The sequence below is a fragment of the Gadus macrocephalus genome, chromosome 14, assembly GCF_031168955.1.
Source record: "Gadus macrocephalus chromosome 14, ASM3116895v1".
Lineage (NCBI taxonomy): Eukaryota > Metazoa > Chordata > Actinopteri > Gadiformes > Gadidae > Gadus > Gadus macrocephalus.
In genome coordinates this window covers 18616496-18640498 of record NC_082395.1, presented here as the reverse complement: position 1 = coordinate 18640498, position 24003 = coordinate 18616496, and the positions used below count along the sequence as shown (strand labels likewise).

General features: G+C 43.8%; 1 protein-coding gene across 2 annotated transcripts in view; it reads left to right on the top strand.

The window, feature by feature from the left end:
- Positions 1 to 21340, top strand: part of LOC132471520 (transient receptor potential cation channel subfamily M member 1-like) — a 29293-nt gene extending 7953 nt beyond the window's left edge. Inside the window, exons 4-27 of one of the 2 annotated variants that reach the window (XM_060070612.1) lie at positions 272 to 485; positions 1390 to 1514; positions 2000 to 2171; positions 2985 to 3159; positions 3639 to 3762; positions 6299 to 6371; positions 6645 to 6745; positions 6846 to 7022; positions 7408 to 7542; positions 8067 to 8117; positions 8241 to 8381; positions 8487 to 8516; positions 8669 to 8958; positions 9456 to 9684; positions 10762 to 10893; positions 11413 to 11550; positions 11783 to 11911; positions 12187 to 12438; positions 13094 to 13268; positions 13994 to 14014; positions 14250 to 14394; positions 14755 to 14960; positions 15111 to 15243; positions 15850 to 21340. In XM_060070612.1, the coding sequence (XP_059926595.1) occupies positions 272 to 485; positions 1390 to 1514; positions 2000 to 2171; positions 2985 to 3159; positions 3639 to 3762; positions 6299 to 6371; positions 6645 to 6745; positions 6846 to 7022; positions 7408 to 7542; positions 8067 to 8117; positions 8241 to 8381; positions 8487 to 8516; positions 8669 to 8958; positions 9456 to 9684; positions 10762 to 10893; positions 11413 to 11550; positions 11783 to 11911; positions 12187 to 12438; positions 13094 to 13268; positions 13994 to 14014; positions 14250 to 14394; positions 14755 to 14960; positions 15111 to 15243; positions 15850 to 17053 (4572 nt within the window). In that variant the 3' untranslated portion in view covers positions 17054 to 21340. Of the gene's footprint in view, positions 1 to 271; positions 486 to 1389; positions 1515 to 1999; positions 2172 to 2984; positions 3160 to 3638; positions 3763 to 6298; positions 6372 to 6644; positions 6746 to 6845; positions 7023 to 7407; positions 7543 to 8066; positions 8118 to 8240; positions 8382 to 8486; positions 8517 to 8668; positions 8959 to 9455; positions 9685 to 10761; positions 10894 to 11412; positions 11551 to 11782; positions 11912 to 12186; positions 12439 to 13093; positions 13287 to 13993; positions 14015 to 14249; positions 14395 to 14754; positions 14961 to 15110; positions 15244 to 15849 lie in introns of both variants that reach the window. The other variant, XM_060070611.1, reaches the window with a different exon arrangement.
- Positions 21341 to 24003: the final 2663 nt, after the last annotated feature.

Here is a 24003-nt window from a genome sequence, read left to right as displayed (position 1 = left end):
ACACACACACACACAACGCACGCATCCACACACACACACGAACACACACACACAGAAGGACAGAAAAAAAAAAACACACACACACAGACATTTTGTGTGGATTAAGTTGAGTTGACGTTTTTGAATCAAAAACGGATTGCTCAATCATATACCAGGATACATATACAGTACATGGCCCAGTACATGGACATATACAGAAAAATGGCCCTGTATTATAGGAAAACACTGTGTTTCTGGTCTTGGGAAGCTCACTCTGTGTATTTGTCCTCAGTACATCCGGGTGTCACACGACTCCAAGCCTGACTCCCTGCTCCACCTGATGGTGAAAGACTGGCAGCTGGAGCTGCCCACCCTCCTCATCTCGGTCCACGGAGGTCTGCAGAACTTTGAGCTGCAGCCCAAGCTCAAGCAGGTGTTTGGGAAGGGGCTGATCAAAGCTGCTGTCACCACCGGAGCCTGGATCTTCACGGGGGGAGTCAGTACCGGTACAGAACTCCATTCATTTCAAAGATTTGAAATAAGGTTTCCCAAGACACAAGTTCATATAGAAGACAACGTAATATGCAATGATCGTCCAACATTGGGTTTTCTTTGGGAATGGACGTTTGAAAGGAAAAAAGAAAAGGTCCATTCTCTAACACCCTCCACATACCGGCCACCAGTGTCTGCTTCAAATAACACCAGACCTCTACATTTGTTTGCCCTCACCAGATGCGCGGATCGATACGGAGGAGGTTTAGGGCCGGATTACATTTTTTTCTTTTCTGAATTTAACTTCAGAATTTGAGCATAAAGTCAGAACTCTTTCATCTCAAAATTCTGAAACGTGGCACCACTAATACGCATACTTTTTGCTATCAGTTTACCACTAGAATCGTCATGAGGGGGTTTATTTTGAACAGGTTTCAGCACCCTTTGATTCATTTTCCAAAATATGTCTTGTTTACACGCCTATATGCCATAAACTTGGTCCCTGCTGTAGCTGCAACGCCGCAGTTGAACTTTTCTCCAGCAGGCGATGTGCAGATTTCCTACTTATAGAAACTCCTGCAAAACACTGATGATTGTGGACACTGTGGGGAGATTTGAGCCTCATTACAGATCTGAACAGCGACAACAAAATAAATGCAGGGTGTAAGAGTAAACAATGGCTTGAGGACAATGGAATCATGGCTCCTTGGAGCTGAATTCCCTCTTAAGCACTCAAGACACGTTGATTGGCATTGTTGATTATTGTTGATTAACGTTGATCAGCCGATGTGAGTTAAAATGTCACCTTAATTTTGCTTTTTCCTGTTGCTTATCTCGTTGAGTACCTCCTAAATATTGTCCATTCAGATGATTTAGAATAAGCACTTCTGTCTATTCCTATGCCGTTGTATTGTGTAGGGGTGATCCGGCATGTTGGGGATGCACTGAAAGACCACTCCTCCAAGTCTAGGGGGAAGGTGTGTGCCATCGGCTTTGCTCCATGGGGGATCGTGGAGAATAAGGAAGACCTCATTGGCAAAGATGTAAGAATAATAATCTCCCGTTATAAAACAGGTTATACACTGATAGGATTATTGAAGTGAAGTAAATGGGCTCAAATGTACTTGATATGCCAAATAAAAAATACAACAAAAAGTTACAACAGGAACCCTGAAGATTAAACTGTCTTCTAAAATGTATTAAAGGTGACATATTATACCACCAAGTGTGAGTGTGATTATCCGTCACAAGCCGTTTTGAAAATCTGCCACTTCTGACATCACAAGTGGCCGTGTCCACCTAGATGTGTGACGGATAGATGAGCAATGTTTGCTACAGTCCACTGGGTAGGCTGGTAGACTGATCTATCCAGCACACATCTAGGTGGACACGCCCACTAGTGATGTCAGAAGAGGCCGATTGTAACGGCTAATCGCACTCACACCTGGTGGTATAATGTCTCACCTTTTAAGCTTTGAGTATCCAGTGACTTTTGGTGAAGACCCGTGTCATTCGTCCTCTCTGAAAGGTGACCAGGCCGTACCAGACCATGTCCAACCCGCTCAGCAAGCTGTCGCCGCTGAACAGCAGCCACTCCCACTTCATACTGGCCGACAACGGCACCTGCGGCAAGTACGGCGCCGAGGTCCGCCTGCGCCGACAGCTGGAGAAGCACATCTCCCTGCAGAAGATCAACACGCGTGAGTCCTCACACATGGACACACACACACACACACATATGGACACACACACACACACACACACACACACACACATGGACACAGACACACACATGGACATAGTGACAGACACACACACATGGACACAGACACACACAAATGGACACAGACACACACACATGGACACAGACACACACACACACACACACACACACGGACACAGACACACACACAAATGGACACAGACACACACAAATGGACACAGACACACACACATGGACTGGACACCGACACACACACATGGACACAGACACACACACACGGACACAGACACACACACAAAAATAGACACACACACACACATGGACACAGACACACACACAAAAATAGACACAGACACACACATACACATGGACACAGACAGCGTTGACCTTCCTTTGACCTATGAACCCTCGCGCATGTTGACCTGTGAGGTTCCCTGGTGTGGGTTTCCTGGTGTGGGTTTCCCTGGTGTGGGTTCCCCTGATGTGACCTGTGGGTTTCCCTTTGTCATCCTATGCCTGGAGCTTTCAGCAAGGCAGGGACAGCAAAGGGAAGCTCAGCTGTCACCACTTGCTTCAAGCTCTCACCCCTCACAGGAGAGGAGGAATATATTGTGCGCTTGCTTGTGTGTGTTCTAATATTTTGTTTCATCGTAAATTGTCGTATGTAAATACTCAAAGTCTTCACATCCATCGCTTTAAGAAATGTGTGTGTGTTGCCTGTGGTGTATTTGTTTGTGTGTGTGAGTCTGCGGGGTATTAATGTGTGTGTGTGTGTGTGTGTGTGTTGTAGGTTTGGGTCAGGGCGTGCCTCTGGTCTGTCTGACTCTGGAGGGCGGGCCCAACGTGATCTCCATCGTTCTGGAGAGCCTGAGGGAGGAGCCGCCGGTGCCCGTGGTGGTCTGTGACGGCAGCGGGCGGGCCTCTGACATCATTTCCTTTGCACACAAATACAGCGAAGAGGACGGGTGAGTGAGAGAGAGTGTGAGGCCACGGTGTGCATTGTGCACGCAAAACATTCTGTGACATGACGGCACTCAAATACAGCCTTACACAAACACACACACGCGCACACAACAATCGATACATCTCGCACAATCTTTTAACTGATACATTGTCTTCTAAGCTGTGCGTTGTGTATTTATGTAAAACTGTCAAATATATGCAATAACGTTTGACTATATATGTACAATTAACTTGTTACTACGCATGATATCTTAGAAATACCTTGTCCTACCAGGTTGTTGAGTGATAATGTAACGACAGTAACCTAGTTGATAAGGTTACTATAGCAACCTAGTTGATAACGTAACTATAGAAACCTAGTTGATAACGTTACTATAGTAACCTAGTTGATCACGTAACTATTGCAACCTAGTGGATATCGTAGCTATAGTAACCTCTTTGATAAGATAACTATACTAACCTAGTTGAATTGTCCTACCAGGATGGTGAGTGATAACGTCAAAGACCAGCTACTGGTCACCATCCAGAAGACCTTCAGCTACAACCGTGCTCAGGCTCAGCAGATTTTCCTCATGGTCATGGAGTGCATGAAGAAGAGATCCCTGGTACGTACCACTGAGTCTCCATTGGGGATAGTTGGCCTATGCACCTATAAAGAGTCTCCACGGGATTTCCAGTCACTCCTCATCCGATCGTTATCTTCCCCTATGGTAGCTGGGTCCCAGATTCCGAAGACTATCAGCAATTTCTTCATTCCATTACTAGCCCCTTGCCTGTCCGACTACCTGCCTACTGCGGAACCATTGTCTGTTGATTATCTGTCTGCCTGCCCCCTCATCATGTCCCTGTCATCTTTTCTCTGTGTCTTCAGTAAATCCCTTATTTTTTAACATTCTGTGTCCCTGTTCTCTTCGTCGTGCGTTTGTGCCCATTCGTCCCCAGAGTCGTAATACTAGAAATCATCCTTTAGGTTCAAAGCACCTTTCATCTGTCAATAAAACAAATGTTTCATTATTTTTGCCCATTCATTTGTGTCTTGTGGTTCATGTCTCACACCAGAACATAAAATAAACCTCTCCATTCAATTATTCAGCCACCTCTTCCTCATATTCTTCTATGTATTTATTTTATATTCGTAGCTATCTTGCGTAATATTAGTAAGAATTTGCTTAAGAATTAACAATTCACTAAATCAACCCTCATGCCGTAAGTTGCTAGTTGTATATTGTATTCTTTCATTGCTTTATAAAGCTGGAAATATCTCATAAATTAAATATTATATTGATCTTCCTCCGCAGATTTGAAATCTACTGATAAGACAAACAACATAAAGTGACTGTGTTCTTGACATAAACCATCAAAATAATCTTTTAGCTACTATATGAATATGAATTTCAAATTGTCTAAGCATTTCCTCACTCATTTTAAACCCTTACATATACAGGGTCTTTCCTACACTAGATTTTTGTGGTGGCCATGAAAATGATTTCAAGGTCTTCCCACGAAAAATACCAAACTTACATTCATAAGCGGCATTTGGTTGGCGATTCAAGACCGTAGGATGTGTAGACAGTCTTCGGCTGGCTAGCATCGAGGAAGAGAATACTGACTATTGCTCTTATTTATTGGCTGAAGGAGTTTTGAGTATAATGGTCAACTGAAAGCCAACTACCTAATTCTGAAATGGGTCTACCACAAGATGGGGAGATTTGAACAAAAAACATTCTAGATATAGATAATGTCAACAATTTATGATCTGGACGGGAGCCTTTACGTAATTAACCACCAAAATACTTTCAGATTTATTTTTTATTATTATTATTTACTATTTGTATACTTTTCAAAGGACCTTTGATTTTTGAACACTACAATCTAACCCACTAGGTGGTATCACAAATCATTATTGAGTTATATAAATAGGTAGAGCGATACAAATAACACAATTTTAAGTGGCTCTTGTACTAAAATGAGCCACAAACATCTACTGGTCCCTAATTTGACAGTTTTGTTCGTCACCTCTCCATTGTGATACCGTAGTGTGTTGTGAGCGTTCTGGCAATCAACACAGTCAACAAACTGGAAAAGGTGTTGATTGTTTGTTGTTAATATCACCTTCTTAAACCTTCAGCCACTCACGCGAATGTTTCTCTTAGGTCGATTATCTCCCCAACAATATTTGAAACAACGCTTATCTCCGCTGCTTGTAGTTTCTGAAATCAAGGCCTGGCCCTGTGCCATCTCCCGCCAGATGTTCAGCTATCACACATCAGGACTGCTGGAGTTTTGGTGCTAAATTTGCTGCCACTAAAGCCCAATTCTGACCCAGGAAAGACACTGCTATCATGACTATAATGATGGATTAAGTTTTCCATGTAAGATTAATGACAAGTAAAGCTTTGGTTGAATAATGCCAGCTGCCCACTCCACTGCCTAATGGAGATTGTCCATTGCTCTTTGACTGGCGTCTTCCTGTTCTTCATGTAATCCTGCAATTCGCTGTGGCTTTATGAGCAGCTGCTACATGCACTGTGTGCCGTACTAGAGCTACATTAGTTGACAATGACACAAATGAACATGGACTTCATTCACTCAGATAACTGTACTTCTATCATCATTTCAGAGTTGAATTCATCAAAGAATGGCCTTTATGTCTGCAGAAATCTCACGTATCCATAATACTCAATGGTTATTTTGTGTACTCCTGTAATGTTGTGCTACTACCTTAATACATTCTACTGCTTTCCTCACTGAACGCACTGCTTTGCACTTCATGCTTAGCTGCATTCGGTTGCCTAGTTCTTGTGCAACGATAATTAAGTTGAATCTAATCTAATGTAGTATTCTTAAAATGTCAGTTCTTGTAAATTATAGATTTTAACTTGACAAACTCACCAAAGCTCAAGCATAAAGTGCGTAGAACTTTTTTATTTTAGTTTGAAAGGCCTAAATTAGTCTCTGCATGATTGAATGTACCTCGGGTGTGAAGACAGGGACACAAGAAGGTTCAGCTTCTCTGTGTGCTCTACGCCTGAGCTTTTTAATGTTTATGCTTTTACCTCCAACAGGAACCTTATAACAAGAACAACAACAAAACCTACATGCAATCACTGACAAAGTAACAAAGTCATTTGTGCTTTTCAGATAACTGTGTTTCGCATGGGTTCGGAAGGGCAACATGATGTTGAAATGGCCATATTGACTGCTCTACTGAAAGGTAACTGGGGCATCACTTCACCTTGTTAGCTCAATAACTTTAAATCATCCGTCTCACCTTTAACAAATGAGATGTTTAACATGATGGCATTCACATGAAACTCACTGTATGGTATTCATATGTGATATTAGGTACAAATGAGATGTTTAACATGATGGCATTCACATGACACCCACTGTATTGTATTCATATGTGATATTAGGTACAAATGAGATGTTTAACTTGATGGCATTCACATGACACTCACTGTATTGTATTCATATGTGATATTAGGTACAAATGCATCGGCCCCTGACCAGCTCAGTCTGGCCTTGGCCTGGAACAGAGTGGACATCGCACGCAGCCAGATCTTTGTGTACGGAACCCATTGGCCGGTGAGTCTGTCTGTCCGTCCATCCATCCTAGTTTGGGATTGCCACATTACAGATATCGTTGTAATTAAATATATTCATATTCATTCTTGGTCTTCCTCAGCCTGCGAGCGCCCTGCCGGGCGAGCGGCCCAAGAGCCCGTCCTCTGCGCCACGAGGGGGGGGTGGTGGAGGAGGGGGGGGCAAGGGGAAGGCCAGGGGCAAGAAGGGGAAGGGAGGCAAGACCAAGCCGGAGCCCCCTGAGGAGACGGACCCCAGGAAGTTGGAGCTGCTTAACTGGGTACTTAACAAGAAGCATGTTGCAAGAAAAAGAACAATCTTTTTATTTATTCTCTCCTTTCTGTGTTGCTTCGCTCTGTCTTCCATTATTTCTTTCTCATCTATTTATCCATTCCTTTTGGCCATATCTTTATTGAACAAAACGCACTACGTCAAACCAACTTTTATAAACGATCTGGCTATCAAGTATTGTTTGGATCAATATTATGTGAACATGATTTAACTGAAACCCCCTACAGTGAAATATCTGCAGGCCTGGGTTGTGTGTTCCATACTGTGTTGTTTACCTTGTGTACTCCACAGGTGAGCTTTCTGAAGCTGGCTTGTGTTGTGGGTTCCATTCTGTGTTGCTGTTGTTGACCTATTTGACATTGTTTACCACGCAGGTGAACTCTCTGGAGCAGGCCATGATGGATGCCCTGGTGTTGGACAGAGTGGACTTTGTCAAGCTGCTGATTGAAAATGGAGTCAATATCCACCACTTCCTCACCATCCCACGACTAGAGGAGCTGTACAACACGGTGAGTGAACAGTCAGGCCACTTTGAAAAGGTTTGGTTACCTTTTTCTACTGAAGCTTGAGATCCAGTTCAAGCCCACTCTTTATGAGCAAATCTTCATACTGTTCAACATTTGCCAAAGCAATGAGCTGAGCCTAAACTCTGAAACCTTCCTGATATCCTTATTGGTATGACTCACACATCTCTGATTGAATCCTAATTATATAAGGCCCTTTTAATTCCTGTGGTATATCCATTGTGAAGAGGCTGTTAATGTAAACTAATTGCTAAAATATTATAAACATAAAGAATACATGAGTATTCATGTTTTACACGAGTAATGTAGGCAATGTTACTAGCATGTAATGTATGCAATCCAAAAATTGTTTAAAACTGCATTTGCATTGTTGACAACACATTTTGAATAAACAAAAAATAAATAAACGTGTAACTGTGACTTACTATCTCAACCTTCCTGGAAATGATATTTTGGCTGGCGATATGAATGATCTGTTATATGATTGTTCCTGTTTTTCTCCTGTACAGAGACTGGGACCAGCTCACAACCTGCACATTGTGGTCAGGGATGTGAAAAAGGTACAATATTCCTTTATCTTGTGCCTGTTACCGCAGGCTAACACAATATTTCACCTTGAAGAATAACATGTAAAACGTACAGTATATATGCTGCGGCTCAATAATAACAATGGTATTTTTCAGGGAAACCTCCCACCAGATTACCAGATCACCTTGATTGATATCGGATTGGTTGTAGAGTTCCTGATGGGAGGAGCTTTTCGCTGCAAGTACACCAGGAAGTGCTTCCGGACGCTGTACACCAACCTGTACGGTCTCAAAAGAGTAAGTCTAAAAACATAATCTTGCATGATTACGTTCATGAATCAACATGCTTAATTTATTCTACCTCATGTATCTGTATTTATTGTCTATTTTTTCTGTTCACAGCCAAAAGCTCTTAAACTCCTAGGAATGGAGGTATGTTTCCCCTTCAATTAAATGTTATTCACAATAATTCTGATGATATTATTATCCATTAAACAGTCAATCCTTTTCAATGTTCCATTTGTTTTAAACTCTTTAAACTTTACACACATTGAAGTGAAAGCTTTGCTTGCATTGTCCCAAAGGATGACGAGCCACGAAAGGGCAAAGGTAAGAAGAACAAGAAGAAAGAGGTAGAGGAGGACATTGATTTAGACGACCCAGAGTTGTGCCGGTTTCAATTCCCCTTCCACGAGCTCATGGTGTGGGCCGTGCTGATGCACCGCCAGAAGATGGCGCTCTTCCTGTGGCAGCGGGGCGAGGAGGCCATGGCCAAAGCCCTGGTGGCCTGCAAGCTCTACAAGGCCATGGCCCACGAGTCGTCCAAGAGTGAGATGGTGGACGACATCTTCCAGGACCTAGAGAACAACTCCAGGTGACTTACGCTCACTCCTACTTAGAGACGTTTCTTAAGACAAAGTACACAGGCATGCTGTGTAGTCTGTCAGTTTTGCAAAGTTCTATGTAAGAATTACATTTGCTCTTACAAAGTTGGGCTGTCAAGCTCAGCCATTTTTATAGAGCATTGACGTTATTCGTCGGATTTGGGGAACACAAATTCAAATTTTCTCGGAAAGGAAAATAATGCAGACCCCAGTTTGTGTATGAAGCTACAGGCCTTTTAGAAAGAAGTTCTTCAATTTAGAAAGAAGTTCAGCCTTCCTGTCCACCTTTAAGACAAGCGATTTAAAAGAGAATTCAGAATCCTGTATATGCTGTTAATGTAATTCACAGAAATACTACAATATTAACACGACAGCAACTTAGTTGCATTTACTTGTTTGCTTCTGTCAGAATGGGGTTTGCACATTTGCAGCTTCCATTGTGTTTGAAACATGCTTTGTCTTACTCCTCCACCCTTCCACTCCCCAGGGAGTTTGGCCAGCTGGCCTACGAGCTCCTGGACCAGTCCTACAAGCACGACGAGCAGGTGGCTATGAAGCTGCTGACCTATGAGCTGAAGAACTGGAGTAACTCCACCTGCCTGAAGCTGGCCGTGGCCGCCAAGCACAGGGACTTCATCGCTCACACCTGCAGCCAGATGCTGCTCACCGACATGTGGATGGGCTGCCTGCGGATGGGGAAGAGCAACGGACTCAAGGTGCCGCGGTGGAGTCCTAGACTAGATGCCCGGCTAGATTAGCAGCATGGGAGTGGACGTGGAGAGGTAGTAGGGTGGAGGTGTGGAGCAGCTTGTCTGCTAGATTGAAAGCACGGCGTGGAGGTGGTAGACAGAGGCTGCCCTCCAGATTAAAGGAACCAGGGTGGAGGCGGTAGAGAGAGGCTGCCTGCCAGATTGAAGGCACGGGGCGGAGGTTGTAGTAAATGGTGGCCAGCCAGATTAAAGGCAGACTTGCAGGGTAGCATACTAGCAAAGATAATTAATGTAGAGAAAGTTTGTAGAAGAATCAAGAAAAAAATGCTAAGTATTTTAGACTTTTTAGACTCCTTTTTGTAACTAAATCTTTGTGCGCTGAACAAAAATGAACTTGTATGAGCTGTAACTGGAGGTAAGACATAGAGAGCAAGATTTTGAATATACCCAAAAAATCACCGCCTCACCTCCTCCCCCCTCGATTGCTGTTTCTCGGACAGTGTGTTTGAATTTTATGCATCTGTGATTGACAGGCAAGACGGATTACCCAGAGCAATATCAGAAGAGATTTTGCGATCTTAAATCTAAGTTTGATTGTGCGGAGGAAGGCGCAGTCAAATAAAGATATTCATAGCACATCACTCACTGATAATTGTCACCTGTGCCATTTTGAAAAAGTGCATTCAAATAATAACAGCCACCCCCTAATTGAATTTACATGGCACACTTGATCATCAGTAGTTTGCGACCCCTTGAACAAACAATATTACTGTTGGGTTTTCCCACCTCATCAGTATCAAGGCTCAACACTTTGTGTTTCTGACCTTCAATTACGCCCACACTGTCCCCTAACATGAATTGTCTGGGGGAGCCAGCCTGCACATTGGCCTTCACAGAGAGATGCCTTGGGCTCTATACATCCTCCCTGAATCCTGTAGCCAAAATCATGATTCAGAAATAATCTGTATTGACACATTACACCTTCATGTTGCACACTAATTCTTATGTATATCATGTGAAACACAGCGATAGAAGGATCCATATTGCATTCCTTCGCAAATGTCTAGCTATTGTTTCTTGCAGGTCATATTAGGCATTGTTTTCCCACCTTCCATTCTCCTCATGGACTTCAGGCTTGGAGAGGAGGCCACATATAACTCTTCCAAGGAGAAGGAAGAGGGAAAAGATAGAGATGATGATAACAAGTCCAACAAGGTACGCAACAACTACTACTCTATGAAATCATTTTGATAACAAGTCAAGGCAAGGCAAGCAACTTTGGCTTTAGGTTTTATTCGAACCCCTTACCTATCTTCACATAATGGCTAGGCACTCTTTATAAACAGGTTGTCTTTTCATGTCATAGGTTAAAAAATAAAAATTCAAATGAGACAAAAAATGACTCCTCTTTGTCTCAATAGTTTCATTGCACCTGTTTTCCTCTTCATGATTGACAGCTCTTGAATGGCAGTGTATCTGACCTGCAACTGTACACTCAGGAAGCTGCCTCTAATGTGTTACTGTATCCTCAGGCCTCTAATGTGTTACTGTATCCTCAGGCCTCTAATGTGTTACTGTAACCTCAGGCCTCTAATGTGTTACTGTATCCTCAGGCCTCTAATGTGTTACTGTATCCTCAGGCCTCTAATGTGTTACTGGATCCTCAGGCCTCTAATGTGTTACTGTATCCTCAGGACGCTGCCTCTAATGTGTGAACCCAACCTCTTTTCTCAGGATGGAGCCTCTAATTCAGACGGGATGTCTAAGAAGGGCGATGAAGAGGACCATCAGAGGAAACAGAGAAGAATCCCAACCATCAAAAAAATCTTTGAGTTCTATAGCACCCCTTTCACCAAGTTCTGGTTCACCACGGTAAGTCGGGAACAGATGTTGAAACTCTAAACATAATCTCCTTCCTGACCCTTTAAATTGATCCTGAAGAAGAAGAAGAAGAGGGAAAACGTTGTAGAAATTGCTAGTGTTAAAGCGATATTAAATGTAGATTATCTTTTTAAGAATTCTCTAATTCCTGTTTGAGCTCAAGGAAGCTAGTACCTGTTATAGTGTGGAACATTATAATCACTTCCAAACTTTCTCTTGACAGATTGCCTATCTCGTGTACCTCATGCTGTACAACTACATTATTCTGGTGAAGATGGAACGCTGGCCTTCACTACAGGAGTGGATTGTCATCTCTTACATCATCACTTTGGGGCTAGAGAAAGTCAGACAGGTACGCACAGAACAGGAAATTAATTGTAACTTATCATAGCATAGCTTTCTTAAAGTTGGACTTTATATTTAATTCAATAGCTAAAAGTTAAGGTTCAGGGATGCAAACAACTCGCTTTTTAGCGAACGTTGCGTTTATGGCCTCAATTCCGATGACTTGTATCAATCTTAAGATCCGATGATAATCAGTTGTTCAAGTTTAACACTAGATTATTTGGACGACGTTTGATTCGTAGTTGTGTTTTCTTTCGGTCAAAACGCACAACTCCCCATTAGATCCTGATGTCCGAACCAGAGAAGCTGAAGCAGAAGATCAACGTGTGGTTGGAGGAGTACTGGAACATCACCGACCTGGTGGCCATCTCGGTCTTCCTCATCGGCCTGCTGCTCCGGCTGCAGAGCGAGCCCTACATGGGCTACGGCCGGGTCATCTACTGCGTGGACATCATCTTCTGGTACATCCGGGTCCTCGACATCTTTGGGGTCAACAAGTACCTGGGGCCTTACGTCATGATGATCGGCAAGATGGTAGGTAGTACTTAAAAACTAGGATGGCAGGTAGAGATGGCTGGAATAGATGGACAGAGAGACAGTAGACAGATGGACAGATGGATGGAAGAGGCAGATGGACAGAGGGATATATGGTAGATGGATGGAAGGAGAGATGGGTCCCCCCCCTCCAACACACACACATACTCACAATGTAAATTGCTTTGGGTACCTTAAGTACCCAAAGCGCTATATAAATGCAGTTATTATTATTATTTATTAATCATTATGTATCAGAGATAGATGGCAGATAGACAGACATGCAGATCAGTTTGGTACAACACTGTGTGTGCTACGACAGTGTGTTGGAACAGTGTGTTACAACAGTGTGTTACAACAGTGTGTTACAACAGTGTGTTGCAACAGTGTGCTACAACAGTGTGGTTCAACAGTGTGGTTCAACACTGCGGTTCAACACTGCGGTTCAACAGTGTGGTTCAACAGTGTGGTTCAACAGTGTGGTTCAACAGTGTGGTTCAACAGTGTGGTTCAACAGTGTGGTTCAACAGTGTGGTTTAACACTGCGGTTCAACAGTGTGCTTCAACAGTGCGGTTCAACAGTGTGCTTCAACACTGCGGTTCAACAGTGTGCTTCAACACTGCGGTTCAACATACATGGTGCTTTGCGTTGCAGATGATCGACATGCTGTACTTCGTGGTGATCATGCTGGTGGTGCTGATGAGCTTCGGCGTGGCGCGGCAGGCCATCCTCCACCCCGACGAGGAGCCCACCTGGAGGCTGGCCAGGAACGTCTTCTACATGCCCTACTGGATGATCTACGGAGAGGTGTTTGCGGACTCGATAGACCGTAAGACTAGAGTTCATAGTAAGATTCTCCTTCCTGTTAAATAGGGCCGATTTTTCTGATTTGATTCATGTCGTGTGTGTGTGTGTGTGTGGTCAATGTTTGAATACAATAATGCAACGTTAATATTGCACTACAGTAGGCTAAGAGATTGCAGACATTTTTGAACAATTTTCAAAGGACTACTTATGTGACACTAGAACCGCCAAGAGGCGGGTCAGTGGACAGCTAGTTAATCTAAAACACTCAGTAAAATTCTCAACCAGGTTTCAGCACCTTCCATTCATTTTCATAAATGTCTGTATTTGATGATCATCTGCCTGCTAGATGCAAGCATTGTATTCTGAGGAATGCATGCCTTTCCAATCATTAGTCCACTGCACACACACACAAACACACACACACACACACACACACACACACACACACACACACACACACACACACACACACACACACACACACGCACACACAAAAAAACACACAAAACACTAAGCCCTAACCACTGACATCTATTAAAATCGTATGCATAAAACATGTGAAAATTGATTGGGAAGGATGCTGGGAAGAAGCTATTTGCCTATAAGAAAGACTGTGTTTATCTGTTGCCTGAGCTGTATTGATGGACTGCTATCTTAATTTTCCCTGTAGATAAAAGTGATGGTGGTTGTACTTTGACGTTGTTCTCTTACTTCCCTCATTTTCTTCACCTTGACTCTGGGGTGCAGTGTACGCTATGGAAATCAACCGTAAGTATATCTGTGTGTTCTTATCTCATTAGTAACTTACTAAATGGGCCTTGGCATTTATAATTGTATGTATTCATTTATATAGGTTATTTACGGTATGTGGTATAGAACTGGCCTAATGCATAATAACTGGTGAAGTGTAACGACAATGAATAGGTGTTCATGTGTATATTTTACGTAATGAAGAACGGTATGCACAAACCTTTGCATGTTTCTGCTTGTTGATAATCAACAGCTCCATGTGGTGACAACCTGTACGACGAGGACGGAAAGAAGCTTCCTCCCTGTATACCTGGTGCCTCGCTCACCCCCGCCCTCATGGCCTGCTACCTCCTGGTGGCCAACATCCTGCTGGTCAACCTGCTCATCGCCGTCTTTAAGTGAGCTTGACTTTCAGTTTGATTGGAAAATAATCACCTTGACCTGTGAAACGTAGGTCAATAGGCTGCTGTTCTTCGACCTTGAAGAAACAGTTGGCCTCAGTTTAAATCACAGGGGAACACACTGATACACCAACATAATAATTAACCAACTGAAGTCGATATGTTTGAAAGAGAAATTACAGAAAGGCCATTTTTTTTATTACTTTTCCTATTTATAAAACTAATTTGTAGTATCTTAATTAGCTTATTCTAGCATGTCAGGGCATATATCTATGTAATAGTTATTTCAAACCCCTGTTTGAACACACTGCACCACTGTATATCTCTAAGTGCATGTCCCCCTGTTCACCCTCACAGCAACACCTTCTTTGAGGTGAAGTCCATCTCCAACCAGGTGTGGAAGTTCCAGCGGTACCAGTTGATCATGACCTTCCACGACCGGCCCATCCTGCCGCCCCCGCTTATCATCTTCCCCCACATCTACATCCTGCTGCAGAGGCTCTGCTGTCGCTGCAGCCGGCGCAAACAGGAAGGGGAGCAGGAAGAGCGGGAACGGGGTCTCCGTAAGCGGCAATACTCCGGTTCCCTAGACGCTTTTGATCCATAGCGGCGTAAACCAGATTTACGGTTCTACGTGCCAGCTTTCTCGGGTGAAGATATCAGTGTTCTGCATATGGTATCCCATTCTTAAAACAGTGTTTGTTCCCCAACAGAACTTGTGCTGAACGTCGAAGAGTTGAAGAGCCTGTATGAGTTCGAAGAGCAGTGTGTGGAAGAGTACTTTCACGAGAAGGAGGACGAAAAGCAGTCGTCCAACAACGAGCGCATCAGGGTCACATCCGAGAGGTAGGGTTCATACGCCTTCGTACTCACCGTGACACACACAGCATGACATACACACACATCATGACATACACACCGTGACATACACACTGTGACATAAACACACACACCGTGACATGCACAGTGTGACATGCACAACGTGACACACACACACACACTGTGACATACACACACAACGTGACATACACACACACACACTGTGACATACACACACAACTTGACATACACACAGTGACATGCACACTGCAATACACACACACAGTGACATGCACGGCATGGTGCACCCACACTGTGACACGCACACCGTGACACAGACCATGACATACACACACGTTGTGAACTACACACACCGTGAAATACACACACACCGGGACATACACACTCAACGTTGTCTTGTTTTATGTTAACTAAGGTATATCTAAGGGTTAATACTAAACTGGTACTTGGTTGCCAAAACTGAATGAGATTGGCACTCATTTTATAATATAATGTGAAAAGAAAAACAGCATAACTTGAGCAAACGTAAGTGCAAATACAAACGGGTTGCTGTCTGTCCATGGGGGAACAACTGACACATGTTTGTAAGCCCTGCGTGTGGGTTCCTCTCAGGGTGGAGAACATGTTCATGCGGCTGGAGGAGGTGAACGAGCGGGAGCACTCCATGAAGGCCTCCCTGCAAACGGTGGACCTCCGGCTGGGCCAGCTGGAGGAGTTCTCCAGCCGCATGATGAACGCCCTGGAGAAGCTGGCGGGCATCGACCGGGCGGAGCTGACACGCACCCGATCCAGAGGCTCCTCCATCTGCGACCCCTCCACCCTGCTGCGTCAGGGCAGCATCGGCAGCGCCGACGGCTACAGCGTCTATCGCTTCCCCATGGAGACGGAGTCGACCGCCGACACGGCTAAAGACCGGACGGCCCAGCTCGGCCCTGAGAGGAAGGGGAGTTTCAAGGAGGTTCCTCCGGCGTCGGTAGACGGAGGCGTCGGCGCTAAAGAGTACGGCACTACACTGGAGGTGATGCCCTTAAGGGATAGAAGGTGCTCTGTTTCAAACGTTGACATCACGATTACCTCTTGTGACCCGGAGCAGAAGCCTGAGATGTCCTTAGCGAGTGCTGCTGATGAGCTGCTGCCAAAGGGAATCCCCAGCAAGGAGGCGTTGACCAATTCAACGGATAAACCTGGAGTTGCTTTTGCAAAGGCAAAAGTGGATGCAACCCTTTCTTACCCCCTAGTGAAGTCAAAAGAGACGCATTATTTGCCACCGCAAACTCTCAGCAGCTCACCATCTTCCAGCCGGAAGACAATGAGTGGGATCGTGTACAACCCCATGGACAGAGGAGAAGAGAATAACTGGGCTAATTACTTTCCATCGGCTCCCGATGTGCCAGGTTTGGACACTACATCACCAAGCATGGCTCAATGGGGAGCCCACTTCGAGTACAAAGGTCAGCCCTCCTTTGGTTTCATGCCCACGGTTTCATTGGCATGTCCTCCTGACGGTGAATCCAACTCAGAGACCCAGCAGGAAAATGACGGAAGTACATCAAAGCAAACCGCTGGGGAACAAGAAGCCATGGCGCAAGAGAACAATCAGAATAGTCGGGCAGGGATGGAGGATGATGATTCAGGGCATTTGCTCGTGGCTCATGATAGGATGTATCCAACGCTCAGGTCCAAGAGCCTGAATAGCAATCCTTGCAAAACTAAGAGTAAGAGTGGCCAGGAAAAGCCCCTTGCAGCGAGCAGTGTCAAAGACCTGGTGGGTGCTTTTGGAAGCCAAGAGCCACCCACATCAACCCATGGCAAATGATAGCCATTGATGGTGGGACTAGCAACTACCAAGGAAACCTTTACTTAATTTACTTCATATTTTTTTACTTGATTCTACTTAAGCCTTTATAATATACATATATCTTACATTTTAGGTCTTCTAACTAATTATTTTTCTTACAATTGTTTCATTTCAGTCAGTTACTCAGGACCAGTGGACCTGGAAGGAAGTGTTTCCAGGGAAACATTGGCTCCTGTAAAAATCCTATTTATCCTACAAATTTTATAAGGACTCATTTTGACCCAAATCCAGATGTTATTTTGGTATGTTTTTGTGGGTTGGAGACTGTTCTCGGGTTAGGGTTTTAAAGTGGCCATCTCGAAGATCTTCTTTTCTTTCTCGTCAATGGCGGAAATAAAGCAGTTGCCCCTGCCAACCCAAGGGAGTGGAGGGGTGAGTCTGTTGCAGTAAGTCCCAATCCCATTTCTACCCCTTACCCCTTCCCCTTACCCCTTTCCCTTACCCCTTCAAAACAAGGGGGAGGGGTAAGGGGAAGGGGTAAGGGGTAGAAATGGGATTTGGCCTAACTCTGCCATACCCTCTCAGGTGGATCAACCATTGCTGGGTGATAGAAAACTTGTCACTGGATAACTGTGCCATTTGAGATTTGAATGCATGCCGGGAAAGTCCCCACCCACACCCAGTTAGTAACTTTAATAATCTTACAAATGCAAGGGCTTTAATCAGTGGGCCATATGCTCAATCCCTTTCATGTTATCTCATTTGGCTATGTGACTTCACTGACATTTGTCACAATGGAAATCATCATCCTCGAGATTGCGACTTTGTCGTTGTGGCTATGGGCTATGTGTTAGAAATGCAATGTTTCATGTCAGGTACGATTGCTTTCAGTCAGATGCTAAATCTCGTACTCCTGATTACACAGTGTCACAATGGTCACTCCAGCTTATCTCTGAATATCACATTATGGTGTGAAATGGGAGGTGGTCTTCAACTGATATGTGGTGTTTTATAATTCAGATACATAAAGATGTTTTTGAGATTGTGTGTGCGATTTTTTGGTACGTACAGTATATCCAACCTGTAATACACCTTCTATTTATACGCCCTTTGCTAACAGTCCCCCCCATAGTGCACGGCCAAAAGACAGGAGCATCTTTCCTTTGCTTGTATGAATGTACACATCAACATCCTGAAGTCTAAAATATGTAGATGTTTTTTGAGTTTCTCAAATGTATATTTGAAAGGGAATTGCAACTACCACTGTGTTGACTTATAATGTCCTTAAATAACATACTGCCACTGTTTAAATCACTAAGCAATGCCATGTTTTATAAAAATCCACTAGGTGGAGGCTTCAGCCCAGGAATTACACTCAAGAGGCATTAGGCATTAGTTTGACCAGTACATTCAAACTAGCAATACCTACAGGTCTTGTAAAATGTACAAACAAGCATAGTGTATTGTATCTTTAGCATGAAGTACGATACATCCATAAATGCTGAATAAAATAGATTGCAGGCAAATTTCCCTTCATAGATGATGTGAATAAAGTCCTCTGATTAAAGAGGAATATGATTATAAATCCCTGTGCTGAACTTACCCACCATGTATTTCAATTGTCTTTTTACTCCTTCTCCTGTTCAATATAACCTTTGACGTTGATATTGTCAGCCTATTAAATGCATAAGGTTACATGGAATACAAACAAATAAGTAACTTATGAACTACTTAATGCAATGCTGCTATCAAGGTAAATTCCACTTAGTTACATTACACTTCAGAGAGAGACAAAGATTAAGAAAAATAAAAAGTGAGAGATAGATTGCATGGGATTGACATGGCCATAAACAAACATACTCACTCATTTACTCAGTCACTCACACGCGTACGCATCCACGCACGCACACACCCTCAGTAATTCCGTAATCCCTTAACCCTCACACATATTTCTTTCATAAATGACCCATAAATGACCCAAACTGATACGACATTCAGTTCTGGAGATACAGAATTTGATAGGGGTGTCCAACAGAGCGTTTATCCATGTACCCTAACCCTAAGCCATGTTCCACTCAGAACTTTTCTAGTCCCGCTGGAGGGCGCAAACCCAGCTATCATTATCTGATTGGAAGGCCCCACCAGTCTGACTGTAGGTCTATCCAATCCTAATCTTTGGAAAGGGAGTCTAGACAACTTTATCAACGAAGGACGCTCAGGGTGCCAAAACATATCCAACGATAACATCTCGGTGGGATCTGGTGAATTACAGGAATAGACCTGGCCCGCTTCGGCCAAGCCCTTAAACCAACCGTCTACTCAGATTCCTTGTGGGTGGGGTCAAGGGATGGACTTCACACCACCGCATCCCAATTTGTTTTGGGAAGGCTGGCAGTTTCAAACCCCAATTTGTTAGCATTTATCTTGGCCCAGGTGGGTCCATGCCTGATTGGAGGCATCTTTTCCTTGACTTAACCCTTTACCTTCCTTTAACTTCAGCCTATAGTCCAGCCACCCCAGGATCCAGATAACGCTTCAAAGGACTGGAGGATGGACAGCATTCCCCTATCCCCATTCAGTAGGGGTTGGGCTGCGACCTATATTTCCCGGCCCCTCAGAGGAGAAGCAGGCCACGGTCGATTAGTAAAAAAGAATTACGCCCTATGTCCTTTCCCTAACCTCTTTGCTTGAACCCGTTGAAAAACAATGAGGTCAAGGAAAGATTTCGAAGGAGAATTCATGAGGACTTGCTAAGAGGATCAGACTGCACATATAGGCTACGTAATGAATCAATCCATTTATGTGAGATATATTTCCCCTCCAACTGTTTGGAGGATCCAGTATATATTCTTATTATAAAACAAAAAATATCAGAAAATGTTGAAGCCCTGTTCTGCCAGCCATGTTGTGCAATACAATTCCTACTAGCAATTTTCCTTTAAGCCATGTTCTTCATGCCATGTTCTGCTAGCCATGTTCTATTAGCCATGTTCTGCTAGCCATATTCTAGGGGGGGAAGGGTATTTCCTGATGAACTACTGAAAACTGAGAACGATTACAGATTACGATTTAGGACAGACATGTTTTCAACCACTCTTTTATGACATCATAGCTTAATACATCTAGCTTTCTGTATCCTATGAAGTCGAGCCCTTACCAGAACAGCAGTTAACCCATATCCGTTTATTTGATCCAGGCAACAGCCTTAAGGAACACACAGGGGTATGACATTACAACCCTGACCTTAACCCTCAACCGTAATCTTTATTCTCTACTAGACAGTCTTTGCGGCCTTATGTGGCCCATGAACAAATGATCCAGTACAAAGGAAGTTTGACAAAATGTTGGAACAATGTCCTGGCACCCGATCATCATCAAGCATCCGATTGCCTCAGAAGGAGCGGGGTCTTAAGTGTACAGAGTTAGTGTTAACCCTTACCCTTCCTGCTTTGCTGGCCTTGTCATCATAGTTGTCATCCGACAGCAGCTCTATGCTACTCAAACTTTCTCTTAATGACCTCAACCAACCCATATGCACGCAGCAGTCTGTGGATAACAAGGAAAACAAAGGTAGGGACAAACAGGAGATCAGGTGACTATATGAGATTGTAAACAAGCTTAGTCTTAGAATCATGTAAGAGTTCAGCAGTCCAATTAAACCTAAAGAAGAAAACAATCTAATGCTATGCCTATGATAGATAATGCTCGGATCTGACATGACTATTTATGGTCAAGCCAACCTCAATGTAAATGCATGCTCAATGTCTAGCAGTGATAACAAGTACATTTAGTTACTAAGCCTAGCTTGTTATTTATCTTACTTGTCAGTAACTAAAAGACCTGGTTGTATGGTTAGATATCCCCCTAACCCTTGTTACTCCATGTGGAGTTGTGTGTTGTGTGTAGCAGTGTGTTAGGCCTGTGCGTATCAGAGTGTGTTGGTGAGGTTTGTAATATGGATTCATAGTTTTTTCCTTACAGAAGCACACTATCCCGGGAATCTTGGGACCTTCTGCTTGTATTTAAGGGTGTTGGCACACCTTGGAAACACCCTAAAATGTACCAAACACCATGGTCCGTTAGTTTAATCCCTGATTGATTTGACAGATAGCAGCCTACGTTTTGTTTGAGGTGGTGTGAACGCTCATTAGATTCTGTTGCGGACCAAATAATCAAACTTTGGTCTTCTTGAAAGCGGGGATCCTGGTCTGCCTCTCGCTTTAGGTGGGAACATGAGCCGGCCGAAGTTAAGGAATCAAACATAAACACTGTGCATTGTGGGTTAAATGTCCACTTTTGTGAAGAGTTTACATGAACTGTTACACGTCAGGTTTACATGAACTCTTCCTAGATTAAAATGGGTCGCATTCAGACATGTTGCAATCAGGTGGCACAATCACACACTCAACAACACGTTTTCCCGTCAGGTCCTTTGATACCCGCTTCTTAAATTGTTCATTTGTAGGAACACCAAGGCAAAATGAAATAACTGCATAGTAGTCGGATTTAGATACACTCAAAATGCCTTGGTCATGTTTAGTACGACACTTAATGCCACAAGGGGCAACTTTTCATTCACCCCTCCAGACTGCTTTGGTGTATTATTTGGTTGTATTAATAATAATTAAGGCAAAATAACCCCATTTATGCTAATCAACATTAAAATGAACATAATACAAACTTTGCATGCAGCTTGAACTTTGCAATAGCTGTGAGGGATATGAAATGGCATGTGTATTGAATGTGATCTGTGTGCTGAGAACAGCATCATTTAAGAGTTTTTTAAAGTCATTATATTAAGCAGAGACGGATTCAATTATTATCATAGCAATGTTTCTGGTGTGGGCTCTTTGTCATAGCCAAGCTTAAGATATAGTTATAAAAGCCACAATCTCTCAAAGTGAACAGAACATTTCAAAATGATTACTTCAGCTTTTCAAACAACTGCCAATCCATATATATAGGCCAATCCCAGCAGCTTTCTAGCGCCTTGAGGGTATTAATACAATAAGCATTCAGTGTGTTCCACAGGCACACCAAACAGCTGTTGCATATGTTTTCGGAAAGTCAACTGTAGGCCTTTCAAATTTGCTGAATATTGGCCAATTCCAATACGTTCATAATGTTTCACTCATTTTTTTTTCCCTTTTTCCGGTTATTAAATTTCTCGGGAAATGGTTTGGATGGGTATTCCTGGGATTCCCTATTCCAGGGATTAACTGCAACTGTGTTGTATAATCATGTTCAGCAGCGTGTTGGTGTAAGTAGTGTTTTAATGTTGTGTAGATCAGAGTGATATTGTTGTTTGTAAGTGTTGTGTTTTAATGTTGTGTATAGAAGTGTGTGCAGCAGTGTGTTAGTGTTGTTTCAAGCAGTGTGTTTTTGTTGTGTGAAGCAGTGTGTTTAAGTTGTGTGTAGCAGTGTGTTAGGGTTGTGTGTAACAGAGATAGATTGTTGTTTGTAGCACTGCGTTAGTGTAGTGTGTAGCAGTGTGTTCACACTGTGTGTAGCTGTGTGTTCCTTTTGTGTTTGGATTAGGAGGAGCAGGAGAAGGAGGAAGGGGAGGAGGAGCAGGAGAAGGAGGAAGGGGAGGAGGAGAAGGAGGAAGGGGAGGAGGAGGAGAAGGAGGAGCAGCAGGAGGAGGAGCAGGAGGAGTAGGAAGGGGGTGGAGGAGGAGGAGGAGGAGGAGGAGGAGGAGGGGAGCAGGGGATGAGGAGGGGAAGGGGGTGGAGGAGGATCAGGAGGAGGAGGAGGAGAGCAGGGGGTGGTGGTGGAGGCGGAGGAAGAGGAGAAGGAGGAGAGAAGGGGTAGCTGGAGGAGAGGAGGAGGAAGAAGAGGAGAGCAGGGGGTGGAGGAGGGGGAGGAGGAGGAGGGGGAGGAGGAGAGCAGGGGATGAGTAGGGGAAGGGGGTTGAGCAGAGATGTGTTTGCTGCAGCTGGCTCCAGTGTTTCCAGGGTTATGAGCTGAAGCGAGGCCGTGTGAGGACAGTCAACCCGGGAGGCCTAATGGCCTGCGTCTCGGCTGACGAAGAAGATCATTAGAAACCAAAGGCCTGTTTTACTGAGTCACTTCCTTCTAAAAGCTTCCAATGTTATGCTTAGGCCATGCTTTGATCCTGGAAAGATTTGGCTTGTTGATAACGATTGCTAAGGGAAGTGGGGAGAAAGGTTACTGGCCATGTGTTTGTCGAACATATGGCCATAACATTACATGTGATCAGCACATAGGTTTTATTTAGAAGGGTTGTTTTTTAATCGAAGTCTGCTCGATATCTTGGGGTCATGATTTACATCCCAACTAATGTCTGAGCATGTTGCTTCTGCTCTGGTTATCTTGACAGCCGGATCACATGCAATACTCAACTGGCTGGGCTAGCAAACTGCTAACCCTAACCATTTGCTGTGTTCCGATATCCATACTTCCATGAGTGTACTTAAACGTAGTACACCATTCGCACTCACTAATGGTATGCTCCAGATGCCTCAGCATTTCACGGAGGCACGCCCCCTTTTGGTCTGGCCCCCTCGGAATTCTGAGAGTATACCGAGTTCAGTGATGACGCTCCCAACAAAAATGGCTGCTTCCATAAAGAGATTTATTTTCTTTGTATTTGAACCACGTTGGTCCCTTTAATGTCGATTTCAAAGGCCCTTACACACTTGATTACATTGCTACTTTATTCTCGTCACCAATTTATGCATTGCGCGGTCTTGCCGTGCCTGCATTACAATGTAAAGTTGTGTTGTTTGTTTTCGAGCTGGTTTGCTAAAGAGGCTATTGTAGCTAACAATAAACAACGACTAGCCAATTTCATGACACAATCACATAGACGAACGGGAACTCAATAAGTGCTCCGAGACCAGAAATGGCGTCACAAGTGCAACTCGGAACGGAAGGCTGGAGGAGGAGGAGGAGAAGGAGGAGGGGTACTTTATTCCGTGTTAAGATGAGCGTTTTCGGGAGGAAAT